We start from the raw sequence: 16,157 nt of genomic DNA, 5'->3' as shown, positions 1-16,157 counted from the left end.
TAAACTTAGATATAAAAGAGGTTATAAAAATGTATTATGTTGTATATTGTCACTATAACATAAATATGTACGTATTAAAATCAGGCTAAAATGTCTGTTACTGTAAGGATATTTGTTTCTTGTATTAAATTTCACTGGATGATATAATGCTGTAGTTCCGGAATAAAAGATGCCGGGTTTCGTTTGATTAAAATTTCGAAAAACTGGTCTATCCACCTTTTTTGTACTATTGCAACAGGTATGAATAACATTAATGAAAAAAACCATTTATCCTTACATGATTGTTTGGAACAAAATAAGTAAATAAATTATGGGTATTCACTGATTCTCTCATAATCTCTCAAAATCTAAAAAAATTTTCCAAGGACTACTGTATTATACACACAAATTTGATAAAAATGTATATTGAATTTACAAAAATTAGGATTATAAAAGCTTGCGTTTTTACAAAAAAAGGTAACATAATTAAAAAGACAATATAGTTGTAATTTTTAATTCTTTTATAAAATTATTGTATCATAAACTTTTAATCTCATATACAATTATTATATATTATTGAAGTAAATAATTCGATAATAAAAAAATGCTACGTTATTTTACGAAAGTTTAATATTCTATTAGTTTGTTTATCAAAACCTTATACAAAATTTCGGAATATGATAAAAAGAATAACTATCCTACTTCATGAACATTGTAATATTAATTTTAATGCAATATAAAAATATGCAATAAACGAATATAATCAATACTAAATACTAAATTCTAATTAATATGTCACTTAATATAGAAATTGATATTAATTCGTACAGACAACTAATCACGACTTTTAAGGATTATAACAGCCAGCCAAATCGAAGAAATTTTACCGATGTAAGGCTGTATCTGACATACCACAGCAAATTCAACTGGATCATTAATATTATAAATCTTCGTCGCATGTAAATACTCGCTCAAATCATCGATGCTGCATTCACGTTTGTTTAAAATAAAACCATGAACATGGTAAGCTCTGTATAATTGTTTCAAATCCCTTTTATCTAATTGTACTTCTGAAGAAGGTTCTATTTTAGAAATAAAATTTCGTAAGATAGTTATTGCATGTCGATTAAAGATCGTCGTTAAACCGATTGTGCTACGCCAATGAGCTATCTTATCTTTTAAGGCCTGCTCTAAATCCATAGCGGTCTTCTTAATTTGCCTTAGTTCTTCCTCTGTAATACTTAAATCTAATACTTGCACAGTATGATCATTTTTACTTGACGTCATAATATCAATGAATCGCCATTCTTTGCTTGATTTCACGTCGTATTTGAGATTATGGGCCAAAATAGATTTTTGCAAATTTTCCCATATCTAAAAAATATGTTATTCGTAATAATTAAAAAAAATTAATATTATTTGAAATAAATTGATGTGTAACAACAATGATACTAACGCCAGAATGATTAATTAGTCGAGACACCTTCATTAAAGGACAATGGGTATCATCTAATTTATAGCATTTTCCAACTTCTGCATCCCATAGCGTATATATTCCGTTTTCACTGATGCTTAAAACAAATGACGTCCATTTACTTATTTGAGAAGAACCTATTATATTAATATAAAAATCATTAATACATTTTTTTGTTTACAATTAAAAGCATAGTAGACTAAGTACGATTACTACACACCTAATAAAACGTATGTCTGCAGATTGAAACCTTGTAATAATACTGCAAGTAGAGTTGCTCTTCCATAGTGATCCACTTTACGTATGTTTAATGTTTGACGTGGGGTGATTGGCCCATAATGATTAGGTAACGATGGTACAAGCATCACTAATCTCGCAGCATCTTTCGGATTTTCGACGCCGTCAATTTTATATGATGTAACGAGACATCGTTGAATTCCTTTCAATAATGTATTTATAGTAGTACTTTCAACCGACTTAGGAGTACTTGAATGATCCATTTTCATCAGAACGTAAATACGAGTACATGATTGACCAGGACTAGCTTGTATGTATCCAAATAACAAATTTGGGCTAAATAATGGAGATAATGTAATCCATCGCTCAAGTTCTTGATAATTTCTGTGATGTTCAAGAGGAATTCTGGCTTCACCTATCCACTGTTGACCCCAAACAGGATGCTGATCAAACAAGCGAATCTTTATACAATGCTCTTCATTTTGTCTTGGTAACTCAAAGTACATTGTTTGGTGCCATATAGGTGCCGAACCTTCTGCTATGGCTGTTGTATGTGCTGTGTTACCCCATTCAACTTCTACAAATGGTTGAACTAATGCAGACTCTTCTCTAATTGGTATTTCTATTCCTCGCAGAATAGTTACAGACAAAATTGTTTTTCCTATTGTATGGTGTCTACGGGTACCAGATGATGATTCTAGTGGGTGTTTAACTTGGAATAAGTTCCTGAATGATATATTGAGCAAAGAAAATGCAGGTTGTTCTGTTATGACTATGTCTGGAGATTTTGTTTCCTCTGTTTGACTTTTCTTAGGTGTGATAAATTCTGAATTTCTGCCAAAAGTTAATGCTGGGTCTTCCAGTAAAAAGTATTTCACTTGCTTTTTATGAATACTTTTCGATGGCTTGAGTAAAGACAAATGATTTTGTGGATCATTTGGATCATTACTTAATTTATAAAAATGAGATTCATATGACTCTTGTTCATTTTCACCATAACTACTTAAAGTAATTGTACAAGTGACGGTTCCAGCGTGTATTCTACCAAAATTGTCACTTATTGCAAAATCTATTTCTGCTGTATGATTCTCAATGTTGCGTTTTGGCAATGGCAATGGTAAGATGCTAGATTGACCGCTTTTAGTGTGTACTTGTGTAGAAAGATTATTGCATTCTGAACTCTTTATTAACAATTTATGCATCTTTCTATTAAAAGGACTATTTACCTTACATATAATTTTCTTTTTGAATAACAGATAAACAGATGTGATTTCTATAGAATTTGATTGATTGGTATTAATGTTTACTTCACGAATTACAATTTCTAACAATTTGCCAGAGAATTTTCGTTTCGATTCGTATTGTAAAATTTTCATGTTACTAAGTTCAGAAAGTTTAATATCACTGTAAACGAATGGATGATTAGAAGAATATAATCCATCCTCAACTAATGTAGTTTCTTGACATAATTTTCGCAGATTTTTAGTATCATTAGTAAGAACATTGATTTCTGAAACTTTATTCATAATGGGATATGCATAACAAAGACTTAAATCTTGTTCTTTTCTATCTTCTGTATGTTGTGCATATTCCTTAATGAAATCGATATCCTGCTTGAACATATTTAAAACAATAATGTCTTAATCAATTACTGTAAATATATATATATAGAAATTTGTTGCAAAACTATCAATATAATTGATATATTTTTATTATTTCATTCATTTATATTCCTTTCATCACAATTCAATGTTTATTTTAAAAAGATTGCCTAGCAACGTGTAAGTGATGAAAGCGCCATCTAGAAATTCAAAACTTTACCAGTATCCTCTTATTAAATGATTCGACCTTTATCAATTTAATGACTTTATATTTAAAGTTAAATTACACCATAGACAGTATATAGTACAAATAGAATTTCGTATCACGTAAATTAAGATATTGATCTTAGAAAGAAAAACATCAATAAATTTACTCTACCCTTTACAAATTAGAACGATGAACTTAGAAATTATATTTAGTCTAAGAATAACAACTCTGCAAAATTTTACGTATGAAATACATAAAGAAAACTATGATAGAGAAACATAAAGGCATAAACGCAAGTACTGCTTTACAAAGTTAAAATTAACAAGCACTATATTAAAATGTGCATCCTAGGAGCAGCTGTCTACCATAATATTCAATCATAAGATGGAAAATACTTGTACTGCTTCTTATTCTTTAATACTGAAATATGTGTAGGCTGTGAAAGGAAATTCGTGATTTCATTCTCAATAATCTAATCATCGATATATATGGCCAAGAATTAGTAGATTATTAGTAATAAAGTTATTAGTATTATTATTATTAAAGTAATTAGTATTATTAGAAAATTAGTAATAAAGAGTTTGGCTAATAAAGGCGGAATCTGTAATTTATTCCATTTGTTTCAATTGAGAATTGATAATATACATATGCAAAAAATTATAGTGATAGACATGATTCTATCCATTTTAGAGATAACCTCGCTATATCAAATGAAATAAAGAAAATATATTCGAGTGAATTGTTTTATTATCATTCGAGTTGCGTTTCTTGTATGATTTTACGATTGAAAGATTTCACAAGACCAAAAGAGATACAAAACTGTAAAGAGGTCAGAAACCACAGTAAGGTGAGATCGCAGAATCAAGAATAGAGAGCGGATACGGTCTATGCTTGTGGGCAGGAAGTAGATCAACTACAATTCATCGTATAATCAATCTACCGAAGTTTACATGTCGATCTTGGATGCATTCCTTACTTTAGTCTTATGTTATCTTTCTTATAACAAATTAAAGTATCTGCTTAATGACTTAAATAGTTGCTAGTAAACTACAGTATACATTCGCAAATTTTGTTTAAAACTCTTAATGTTAAATCAGATGTTTGAATATTTTTACATTATATTATTCTCAGTTTTATTATTTTTTATTGTTATTAATATTTCAGTATATTAATTTTGGTGCTATTTTTTATTTCCCGATTATAAGAACTAAAACTGTTTTCCTGAAATGTGCAATGTAGCAGTTTTAATATATTTTTAGGAAAATTCAGTTATGTTCATATTTGTAGAACACCCGGTATACGGAGACAAGATCAATACCTAATATGGGTGTACATAATACAAATACATATTATAAGATCCCATACACCTCGCCAACTCGAAAGGTTCTATGTCCTTTTTAATGCACATGCTACATTTCAATATATTTTATGACATTATGTATTATAATATTGTATCGAAATATTAAATATCAATTGTTTCTGTGAATTAAAATATTTAAATGTACTTTTGAAGGTACATATATTGCATATTTACTATAATATACACAATTATAAACTTCATACAGAAAAAGTTAAGAAAATATAAACAAATGTACCGTTTAATAAAAATTATTATTCATTTTATAATTTACACTTTAAAATCCTTATATTTTATATTAATATGCAAATTAAATTACCGTCCCAAGCAGATGCTAAATGTAATTGGAAATAATAAAAAAATTAACAAATGTTTAAATTATTCATAACACGTACGTATGTATATATATATATATATTTATTTATTTATGTTATATTATTTAACATGAAACATTACTTAACATTATTTATGTATCATGAAAAGCAATAATTTTTTAGTAATCTTTAATCTATTATCTCTGAAATAATGTTTTTAGATTTGCGACATTTCGGAATAAAAATGCATTACATTTTGCTACAAGGGTTACACGAGTTACATGAGTCACCAATAAAAATGCAAAATCCAAATATGGAAGAAACTGTCGCGCATCGCAACTACATTTTTCTATAAAAATTATCCTCATTTTCCTAAAGTTTGTTCAGATGCTTTGGCTAAAAATTAATTTTTATTATTGTTCATTTAATCTAACGTAATAAATAAACATATTGTCTAATATCAGAGAAACAAGCAATTATATCGTTAATACGAGGGACTATATTTTCCGTATAAGGACTGTGTGTTCAGTTGCCGTGGGTACTGCGGTCGAAAAAAGACCAATCACGAAAGGGAATGAGGCCACCGACGACCAATCAGCGTACAGTGACGAAGTTGCCTACCGAAGGTATAAATACCCGTGCTAGGAGCCGGTGATGCATTCCGATTTTTGGGCGGAGGTGCCGTAGTTGTTAGCGAAAGCTCCATTACTTGCTTGAGCCAACTATCGACGTCTTACGTCTATTTCTATTTCTTTCTTTGAAGAATTTTGAAAGACTTTACACTACAAAATGGTAAGTTTTAATTTCCTTTTTATATTTTAAAGAATGTTAAAGAAAGGTGAAAAGATAATGATACACTACTGGAAAGAAAGTAGCCATCTTGTAACGGTTAAATGCCGGCCGGCTTCCGGCTTTATGCTGAGTTAACGTATTTTTGGAATCTCTTTTTATTTCGATTATTCTTTATTTAATATCTTAACTTTTTATTGTATATATTAGTTTTTTCATGTTTTATATATCTATTTAAATGATCCTTCTTTTTTTATTTTAACAGTTAAGTTCATTGAACTTTAAGCATTGAAATGTTAATTTATCATCCTGAAGAAAATTGATATTCATTATTATTAAAAATTTAAGTATGGGGATTGTTAAATATGGAATATTTAGTTATTTCTGTAATTTATAAATGTATTTTGTATCTTTATTTTAGCGTGAATGTATCTCAGTTCATGTTGGACAAGCTGGTGTCCAGATTGGTAATGCCTGCTGGGAATTGTATTGTCTGGAGCATGGCATCCAGCCTGATGGCCAAATGCCATCTGACAAAACCATTGGTGGGGGTGATGACAGTTTTAACACCTTCTTCAGTGAAACTGGTGCAGGGAAACATGTACCAAGAGCAGTCTTCATTGACTTGGAACCCACAGTAGTTGGTTAATATCCCTTAGTTCTGTTACATTATAAGATGTAGTTGTTTATGTAAATTTGTAACCAAATTGATTTTCTTATTTCAGATGAAGTACGTACTGGTACCTACCGTCAGCTGTTTCATCCAGAACAACTGATCACTGGCAAGGAAGATGCGGCCAATAACTACGCTCGTGGCCACTATACTATTGGAAAAGAAATTGTAGACCTTGTCTTAGACAGAATTCGTAAATTGGCTGATCAATGTACTGGTCTTCAAGGATTTCTTATTTTCCACTCCTTTGGAGGTGGCACTGGTTCTGGATTCACCTCTCTCTTGATGGAACGACTTTCTGTAGACTATGGCAAAAAATCGAAGCTAGAATTCGCAATCTATCCTGCTCCACAAGTCTCCACTGCAGTCGTCGAGCCATACAATTCAATTCTGACCACGCATACCACTCTTGAACATTCCGACTGCGCATTTATGGTTGACAATGAAGCCATCTACGATATTTGTCGCCGTAACTTAGACATTGAAAGACCTACTTACACTAATTTAAATCGATTGATCGGCCAAATTGTATCCTCCATCACAGCTTCTCTGCGATTCGACGGTGCACTGAACGTTGATTTGACTGAATTCCAAACAAATTTAGTACCTTATCCCAGGATTCATTTCCCTTTGGTAACGTACGCACCCGTCATCTCCGCAGAGAAGGCATATCACGAACAGCTCTCTGTATCAGAGATTACAAACGCGTGTTTCGAGCCAGCCAATCAGATGGTGAAATGCGATCCTCGCCACGGAAAATATATGGCCTGCTGTATGTTATACAGAGGCGATGTCGTACCCAAAGATGTAAATGCTGCGATTGCCACCATTAAAACAAAACGTACTATTCAATTTGTCGATTGGTGTCCAACTGGATTCAAAGTTGGTATCAACTACCAGCCTCCAACTGTGGTTCCTGGTGGTGATCTTGCCAAGGTACAGCGTGCTGTTTGCATGTTGTCAAACACGACTGCTATCGCAGAAGCCTGGGCTCGTCTAGACCATAAATTCGACCTTATGTACGCTAAACGTGCATTCGTTCATTGGTATGTCGGCGAAGGTATGGAAGAAGGTGAATTTTCCGAAGCTCGTGAAGATCTTGCGGCTCTTGAGAAAGACTACGAGGAAGTCGGCATGGATTCCGCCGAAGGTGAAGGAGAAGGTGCCGAAGAATACTAAATAACTCGAGTATTTACAACTGTTTTGATATCTTTTTTTTTTTTGGTAATAAAGAGACAGATTGTCTTCAGCAACGGTGTGTCCTTATATTAAAAAATCCTAGACCTTTTTATGTTGAATAATTGTCTTTTTTTATTTATACATTCGTAAATATCGTTTACAATCTGTGTAACTTCATTCCCACGTAATTTAGATATACATATTAATATTTTATACAAAAATTTTTATAAAATTCTGGAAAAATAATTCCCTGTTTAATTGATATTTGTATGATGAATCAGTAAAAATATACATAATTTACGTTCTTTCGTACAAACACGTTTATAAATCAATATGCGGAAAACAGGTGCTATTTATGTAAACAAAATTTTACAACTTTTTATGTATTGTCTACAGCTTGAATATTCATAATTAAACATTCATTCGCGAATTAATAATTTATGAAGCAATAATGGCTACTAATTGTCTGAACGTGTATGTTCATGTTTTATTTTCATTTTATATTACAATGTCCTCATAAAAATCATCATCTTCTGATTCATAATTTGGATACAGTTGGAAATTATGCCACATATATACGTCATCTATTTCGTCTTCACCATCTCCTTCGTCATCGTTATCTTCAATTGGCATTCCATAATATAACATGTTATAGCACTTAGAATCCATATCTTGAAAATGTTCGTATGGCTTATTACGATCGAGAACAGTGTTGCATAACCAACAAAAATATGTATTGCATCGCCAACACACCATTTTGTTGCAACCATCTGATTTCTGTGAAATAATTGCACTATATATACAAAGTACTTATTTTATACAGAGTGATCCTATTGAGTTAACTCTAAGGCAATACCATCTTTATAGCAAGCAGATCATTCTGTATTACATATGTGTATATTAAATAACATTATTGTTTATTATCTGATAATACCTCAATAGCAGCTTGACATTTAGGGCATTTTTGGCTATTACTTTTAATCCAATTCTCAGACATAGCATTTTCTACCAAAGTTTGGAGTTGTTTTTTACCATAACGTTGCTCCATTTGCTGTTTCTTATCATCAGGAGCTTCTTGATATTCAGCTACCACTTTATGTATTTCAGCTATATAATAGAGTAAATATATTTGAAATATTAATGTTTTTAATATTACATATCATGAGCAATCATTTAATGATTTTAAACATTAAGTAACATTTTGCAAAAATATACCTGAATAAACTTTGCATGGTTCTATGCCGTGATACACCATTTTGCAATAAACGCAAAATGCATATTGACAGATTGGGCAATTTGCCACTTGTTCATTTGGTTCACGACTAACTGGATACTGACAATTACGTCTTGGACAATATACTATGTCTCCCATAGTATCTAATGTGGCATTCAATAATATAGAATCATACTTTGCAAATAATTCTGAACTTACTAAGTCTTTTATCTGAAAACATTAATATAATCAAAGGAATAGAAACAGACTTTGAAACGAATAGAAAAATTCACCTGTGCAGGAGTTGCTTCAGAGGAACATTTTTCTTCTGGACAATAAATATTTTGCACATTTCCATCTTTGATTCTTATTTCTAGGTAACCAGCTATGCAATCTTTACAAAATACATGACCACAAGGGAAAAATTGTGTACAATGCTCTCCTAATTTGTCCACAAAACAAATCTTACAAGTATAGAAGTTTTTTTTGAATTCAATTTGGTTACGTTTCTCATTGTAATCGATCAGTGTTTGTATTGGGTTTCTTCCAATAGGACAATCTAATACAGCCCTTTTATCATGATACTTCCTTACTAACTTACTTAACTGCTTGTCATTAACTTTTTTCTTTATGGTATTCTTTGCACCTTCAATTGTACATTCTTTGTCTATATTATCTATTTTATTCTTATGAATGATATGTGCTATTTCCAAAGTTTCTTTATAACGTGTATAAGCAGGACTCATATTAAGATTATCTTGTATATTCAAGAATTCTAAAGTTTCATCATGCAGAAAGGCTACCCACGTAAATAATATTTCTTGCTCTTTACTTTCTTCCCACAACTTGTCTAATTTTTTACATAGTTTAGTTAACAATGAGAGATGCAACCAAGATGAGCATAAAGTAAATTTAGGTGGCAACTCTGAAGGATAATTTTTTGGTAGAAGTACATGAAGCTTTAATGGCGGTAAATGAGATATTTTAATCTTTTGTTCCGGTTCATCCACTTGCCTACAATCCTTGTATGTTGCTTGATAATCTACAGGAAGATTTATGAATATTGTAAAAGTACATTGGTACTGATCATTCTCCTTGTGATATGAAAACTCTTCTGAATTGTAAATACTTTCCAACGCGACAATCTCATCTTTTTGCTTTTCACTATCCATCTGTATAAATTAGATGATCAATTATAGAAAAATATAAGATTAAATCTGCACTGAAATAACACAAAACTTAACAAAAGATGTATAAAATGTGTATGTACAGTATACATACAAATTTTATAAGTAACTAATAATATAAATTTCTATATATATAATTTGTAACGTGCTATTTTCATGTTATTTTTTTATTGCAAAGAAAGATATACTTTATATTTGACAGTTCTAGGTTAAGTAATATTAAAAGTCATTTAAGAAAGAAAAAATGTTATTTCTGACTTTTTAATTACAATTAAACATCAAAATTGATAATTTGTATCAAAATCAAAAACAGAAAAGAAAAATGTAAATTAATTAGTCATATTTGTATAACAAATACTTCAATATTGCAACATCACATTACCTCAATCGTATTACGCGAAAAATACATGCACTAACGATGAATATATATTTATTCAAAGGAAATTTTCACCAAAAACAAACAATAAGAATAAAGTGTAATTTTTAAGCTAAATCTTAACCATTAATAAAATTTGATGTAATACGTAAGAATTTTCGGTCACGTACAAAAATGAAAGTACTGTTTTTACTGTAAAATATCGAAAAAATATAATAATATTATGTAACAGAATTATAGGTAAAACAAATAAAAATATCTTGTCAGTATATTGTTATTGAAAATTTCCCGATTCGAAGTTAACTTTTGTAACGAATTTTTTCCCCTACCTATGTAATTTTCCTGAGAATATTAAGCGTTCGATATGTTCACATTTGAAAAGAAAAAATGTATACATTAACACATCGAGTTTTAGTGTACTATTTTAAAAGAAGTATTACTGTATTTACACTATCTACACAAAAGAGCAATACATAATTGGTAATATCAGTAATAGGCCACGTCAATCATTCGCTTAAACATATGATTCGTTTTATGTTGTTTTCGTACGATCTTCAAAATGTTGAATGTGATATACGATGACAACAGTTGGAAATTTATTTTCCCAATTTTAATAAATTTCGCGATGTCGACCACTGTGTACTTTTTAACTATACGTTTAATACCGAAGATAAAAGATATGTTTGTCAAAGCTAACCTATACGGTATTGATATGAATAAGAGAAGTGGTGAAAAAGTGTGAGTGAATTTTTTTTAGTCGTATAATTTTTAGTAGCCTCTTCATTTCTTCTAATGGGCACTAATTTCGCTACAGGTAATTTGCACATGTCAATTTTTTTACAGGCCCGAAGCTTTAGGTGTTGTCACTGGATGTCTTTTTCTTATAACGCTCTTTCTTTTTATTCCTGTACCATTTACAAACTATATATTTAATGACATAAACTTCCCTCATAATGAGGTATGCAACAAACAATTTTCATTGGATGTCCATGTCTTATATGGAAAATTTAGTACTAATTTTAATTAAATAAATGATAATATATCAAATTTCAATTACAGTTTATGGAGTTTTTGGCAGCTTTACTCTCAATTTGTTGTATGTTACTTTTGGGGTTTGCTGATGATGTTTTAGACCTACGTTGGAGGCACAAATTATTATTACCTACTATTGCTTCCTTACCACTTTTAATGGTGTATTACATTAATTTTAATTCTACATTAATTATTGTGCCAAAACCCTTAAGACCATGGTTTGGTCTTTCAGTGGATCTTTGGGTATTTTATTATTTATATATGGGGATGCTAGCAGTGTTTTGCACAAATGCTATAAACATATTAGCTGGTATAAATGGTTTAGAAGTTGGACAGAGCTTAGTAATTTCAATAAGCATTCTTTTGTTTAATATAATAGAGCTATCAGGAGATCTGTGGAAAGCACATCAATTTTCATTGTATTTCATGCTTCCATATATAGCAACATCACTGGGGTTATTAAAATTTAATTGGTAAGTTGTATATAAAATAGGTAAATAATAATGTGTAAATTAAATTCTTCAGTAATATATGAAATGATATTCAAATAAGAAAAAGTAATTACAACTGTTTTCTTTATAAGTTATATGTATATAAATCATTTAACATTCACAATTCATTCAACATATTATTTTGGTATATAAATTCAGTACAATATTATATAGTTTACATTGAGTATTGAGTATGAGTTAATATCACAGTCAGGTGTGACCAATATGTCAATAATAGTCTAATTTAGCATAGAAATTTTCTACTAGCCAGTCGTATTTCCATGTATTATTAAGTATTGTTTCAGGCGCAAAATAGAGGTCCTGAGATTTAGAGACTCTTAAGAGATTAGTTTTTCCATCTAACCATAATCCACTTCCTATTAGGTCCTCAATGAACGGTACGTCGATAGTTTTTTCTATTTGAATTTCTTTGGATTTAACTTTATTATGCAAATTAGTTATAATATTTGCAGGTGCCTGACATAGGTAACAGTACCATCCTCCATAATGATTTAAATCTCCTATTACTAGGCCTAGGCTATCTCTTTCACTCAAATCTCCTTCCAGTTGTTCTAACATAATAGAATTTGATTGATAAGCTTCACGCATTAATCCAATTGTACACGCACCAACTGTTATCGTTGTCTTAAGTGGATGTTGCCAGAAGAATCCATAAACAGACCATCTTAATCTAAAACCAATAGGTTGTGGCCATCCATTATATACTTTGAGGAACATTAATGCCCTGGAGTTTAATATTTGTTCTGGTTCAGTCGTTATATAAATATCATCATCCCTTAAATTTCGTACTACAGTCTTCAGCTTGTCCCAAATGTATTTAGATACTATTCTCGATGGTTTGTGCATCTTTGTTGCTATATTAATATATAAAATTTTCTTTTGTTTCTGTTGTAATAAACCTTTAAATAGCTTATGATGAAAATTATCCTCTGCATTACTGAAATCACAGATTACAAAAAGATCCACTACATTGTATAGTTCTTCTACTATCACTTCTGCAATTGCTGAGTTATGTTCATGTAGAAAAAATGTATGAATAATACGTCTAGCTATTTTACGATGCTTTAGATTAACATTTTGCTTTGATGCCATGATTGCTCTCCAGACAACTTCTGGTTGACCACAGTCTGAGCCATGCCACCCATGAATACAAATACATTTCTGGAGGTCTTCGCTACTTCTCATTTTTTGATCATCCACTCCATGTTTCCAACATATTGTATGATTGTATACTTCAAACAGAGTGAAAGTCTTGATCTCATTTAATACTACTTCTTCATTGATTGTCTGGTAGATGGGAAACTTTTTATGAATAGTTAGTTGAATTTTTGGTTCCTGAAATGTAATATATGCTTAACATTTTTGTTAGACTTAAAAATAACATATAAAATAACTTGTATCTTACCTGTTGTTCTTCGAATTTTACAAATGTAACAGAGGTATGTGTTGTAGACATAGTTAATTCAGAAGATGGAGTTGTAGCCACATAAATCATAACAATCAGTACTTGGAGAACTAATAATGTATATAGTAAGGCCAGTTTCCCATCTAGGCGGGGCTGCATGGCACTATTCTTTGCTTTAATTTTGTTAATTTCTCATTTTACACCTTCTAGGAATTTTACATTAATCATAACATTTTCGTTGCTAAAGAGGCCCATCCATAAGCATGTATACAGTCAATGCATGTATAAGTCTATGAAATGAAGGTTTAGCTTGATGATACATTGTATACAAATGATAGTTCACTTTTTTTTTATATTTAACAAGCGATATCTAGCACTTAGAAATCATGTTTAAAATATAAAAGGAGCAAAAAATTTATTTATATGCCAGATTTTATTTAAAAATTTCTTTTACATATAAAGCGCAATTTTTGTCATATGTTAATAAATTTCGGCTATTAATTAAAACGTTAAATAATGTTCAATGAGGTTTTTGATACAAGGTATACATAATTCGTATACGAAACTCACAATATAGTCTGACGCAAATGATGTGAATGCCTTCGCGTCGTGACGTTTAAATCGAGATGTCACCGCTCTCCGGCGTGCCATTTAATTTTAAATGGCCTCAATCATTCATTGACAACTTCTTCAACAAATAGAACAACGTTTCCTAGCCAACTTTTTGTATTTTACTGATCGTACAATCGTTCGCATCATAATGCCACATATTTTCACCTCCCCCGACTGATCGAATTTGTTATTGAAAGATATCCCGCCGTTCCATTAGCATCCACAAGAAGTATTCCTGGACCGCCTGCCGAAAGGAGCGTAACCAGTTGGAAAACCACGCCCGAATGCTTCCTTCTACTCAACCTCTTTTACCTTACTTCCGTATCAAGCGCGGTCGTAACTCCACTCAAGGCGCACGCGTCTCCAAGTATCAATTAATTAATCAGAAAGATTTATTATTCGCGGAAATACGAATAACGAACGAAAATCAGCTATAGAAATTAATTTTGGATCAAATATATTTAAGCAGAATTTTTTGTATAATTTTTAGATACTTAATATTAGTTATTTAATTTCTTTGTGTCTTTTGAAAATAAATATTTTATGTACAATAAATGATAATATTGTATTGATATGATAATAATATATTGTATTGAATTCAATTTATATTTAGGAATTTCAATGCACTTTGGAAATATCTAATTTTAGAATTTCTATAATTTATTTATGGAATTTATTTTTTATTTAATTTTTTAATCTTTTTGCTTTCTTTAAAGAGATATATGTTATTTAAAATCCTATTCTTACTCTTTTCTTTTAGTCTGTTAGAAGAGATTACCATCTTTTATTTTTTATTTTAGTTTAATAATAAATTGTAGTACATAATGTGACAATACACAATAAAATTAATTTTTTAAAGATTTCATCTTTTTGTTCAAGGTACCCAGCACAGGTATTTGTGGGCGATACTTTTTGCTATTTATCTGGAATGACATTTGCTGTTGTTGGTATAATTGGACATTTCAGTAAAACAACTTTATTATTCTTTATTCCACAAATAATTAACTTTCTTTATAGTGTACCACAATTATTTCATTTGATACCATGTCCTAGACATAGATTGCCAAAGTAGGTCTCAAAAACTACTATTCTTTTGTATTATTTTTTATGAAGTATTACATATGCAATTTATTTGCAGATACAATAAAAAAACTGATAAGTTAGATATTAGTACTACAGTATTCAATAAAAAGGATATTGGTTCTGTGGGTATGAAAATATATGTTTTATATACATATATATTAATATGAGTTTAATTTAACAAATTTAAACGAATTTTTTTTCATAGGTAAATTCATAGCATGGATATTTAGGAAACTAAATATAATAAAATGGCAAGAAGATGATCAAGGTATTGTTACTTGTAATAATTTGACACTAATTAATTTCGTACTTATTAATACTGGCCCAATGAATGAACCTACACTTACATTGATTTTGTTGCTAATTCAGGTAAGACATTAATATTTTATGCCTGAAGCTTAACAAAATAGTTTCTGATAGTTTCTTAAATATTTTTAGTTTTCTACAGGAAATATGAAAATATCATATTTAATCTATACATTTGCACAGAAGTGCAAATGCTTTGTATATTTACCATTTACATAGTGAGTTCTAATATGTTAAAAATTTATTAATGTTTCAGGTTGTTAGCAGTTCATTAGCATTTCTCATAAGATATCCTCTTGCTTCGATTTTCTATGAGGTTTGAAAAAGTACATATTTAGAAAGTACAAAGTTATTTTGTTTTTTCATATTGAAATAGTGTATCTGTTATATTAAACTTCTTTTATAGAAGAATTTTCCAATATAAATGTACTTTCATACTTTGTAATTATTATTATTTAATATATATTTATTAACAGCTTTGGATTATGCGAATATTATTTTGTTACACTATTATCAGAAAATAAAGTATGTTTCTTTATTTCTTGTAACATTTAATGATCATTAATTATAAACATCACAATGCACTGGGAATTGGGTTAGAATAAAATAACTTCTATAAC

At 30.0% G+C, this 16,157-nt stretch overlaps 5 protein-coding genes across 8 annotated transcripts; 2 read left to right on the top strand and 3 right to left on the bottom strand.

Annotated features, from left to right (window-relative positions):
- Window positions 1-332: 332 nt before the first annotated feature.
- On the bottom strand, window positions 333-3,713 carry LOC117243059 (coiled-coil and C2 domain-containing protein 2A-like). Its single transcript, XM_033510228.1, has 3 exons — window positions 1,674-3,713; window positions 1,436-1,590; window positions 333-1,353 (listed from the first exon to the last, which is right to left on the bottom strand). Exons 1-3 carry the CDS (start codon window positions 3,310-3,312, stop codon window positions 814-816), a joined length of 2,334 nt encoding a protein of 777 aa, XP_033366119.1. The 5' UTR covers window positions 3,313-3,713; the 3' UTR covers window positions 333-813.
- A 2,075-nt stretch (window positions 3,714-5,788) lies between these two features.
- LOC117243091 (tubulin alpha-1 chain-like) lies at window positions 5,789-7,885 on the top strand. The gene is made up of 3 exons (XM_033510286.1): window positions 5,789-5,962; window positions 6,381-6,603; window positions 6,685-7,885. The coding sequence occupies exons 1-3, from the start codon at window positions 5,960-5,962 to the stop codon at window positions 7,809-7,811; spliced, it is 1,353 nt and encodes a 450-aa protein (XP_033366177.1). The 5' UTR covers window positions 5,789-5,959; the 3' UTR covers window positions 7,812-7,885.
- A 377-nt stretch (window positions 7,886-8,262) lies between these two features.
- LOC117243078 (E3 ubiquitin-protein ligase RNF14-like) lies at window positions 8,263-11,268 on the bottom strand. 2 transcript variants are annotated; one of them, XM_033510265.1, is made up of 5 exons: window positions 10,594-10,920; window positions 9,318-10,196; window positions 9,027-9,255; window positions 8,746-8,918; window positions 8,263-8,588 (listed from the first exon to the last, which is right to left on the bottom strand). In XM_033510265.1, the coding sequence occupies exons 1-5, from the start codon at window positions 10,618-10,620 to the stop codon at window positions 8,310-8,312; spliced, it is 1,587 nt and encodes a 528-aa protein (XP_033366156.1). In that variant the 5' UTR covers window positions 10,621-10,920; the 3' UTR covers window positions 8,263-8,309. The 2 variants fall into 2 exon arrangements, with proteins under 2 accessions (XP_033366156.1, XP_033366165.1); XM_033510274.1 differs by having other exon boundaries at window positions 8,264-8,588; window positions 10,917-11,268.
- Window positions 11,061-16,083, top strand: LOC117243106 (UDP-N-acetylglucosamine--dolichyl-phosphate N-acetylglucosaminephosphotransferase). Of its 2 annotated transcripts, XM_033510318.1 has the most exons (7): window positions 11,061-11,325; window positions 11,431-11,545; window positions 11,647-12,092; window positions 15,028-15,216; window positions 15,287-15,357; window positions 15,437-15,600; window positions 15,794-16,083. In XM_033510318.1, the coding sequence occupies exons 1-7, from the start codon at window positions 11,147-11,149 to the stop codon at window positions 15,857-15,859; spliced, it is 1,230 nt and encodes a 409-aa protein (XP_033366209.1). In that variant the 5' UTR covers window positions 11,061-11,146; the 3' UTR covers window positions 15,860-16,083. The 2 variants fall into 2 exon arrangements, with proteins under 2 accessions (XP_033366209.1, XP_033366215.1); XM_033510324.1 differs by lacking the exon at window positions 15,794-16,083 and having other exon boundaries at window positions 15,287-15,353; window positions 15,437-15,594.
- LOC117243098 (beta-1,4-mannosyl-glycoprotein 4-beta-N-acetylglucosaminyltransferase) lies at window positions 12,144-14,600 on the bottom strand. Of its 2 annotated transcripts, XM_033510299.1 has the most exons (3): window positions 14,107-14,600; window positions 13,537-13,826; window positions 12,339-13,466 (listed from the first exon to the last, which is right to left on the bottom strand). In XM_033510299.1, the coding sequence occupies exons 2-3, from the start codon at window positions 13,693-13,695 to the stop codon at window positions 12,339-12,341; spliced, it is 1,287 nt and encodes a 428-aa protein (XP_033366190.1). In that variant the 5' UTR covers window positions 13,696-13,826; window positions 14,107-14,600. The 2 variants fall into 2 exon arrangements, with proteins under 2 accessions (XP_033366195.1, XP_033366190.1); XM_033510304.1 differs by lacking the exon at window positions 14,107-14,600 and having other exon boundaries at window positions 12,144-13,466; window positions 13,537-13,695.
- Window positions 16,084-16,157: the final 74 nt, after the last annotated feature.

This window comes from Bombus vosnesenskii, unplaced genomic scaffold (genome assembly GCF_011952255.1).
Source record: "Bombus vosnesenskii isolate JDL3184/JDL3185 unplaced genomic scaffold, Bvos_JDL3184-5_v1.1 scf7180000013262, whole genome shotgun sequence".
In the NCBI taxonomy this organism is placed as follows: domain Eukaryota; kingdom Metazoa; phylum Arthropoda; class Insecta; order Hymenoptera; family Apidae; genus Bombus; species Bombus vosnesenskii.
This window is presented reverse-complemented; position numbering and strand designations above follow the sequence as displayed.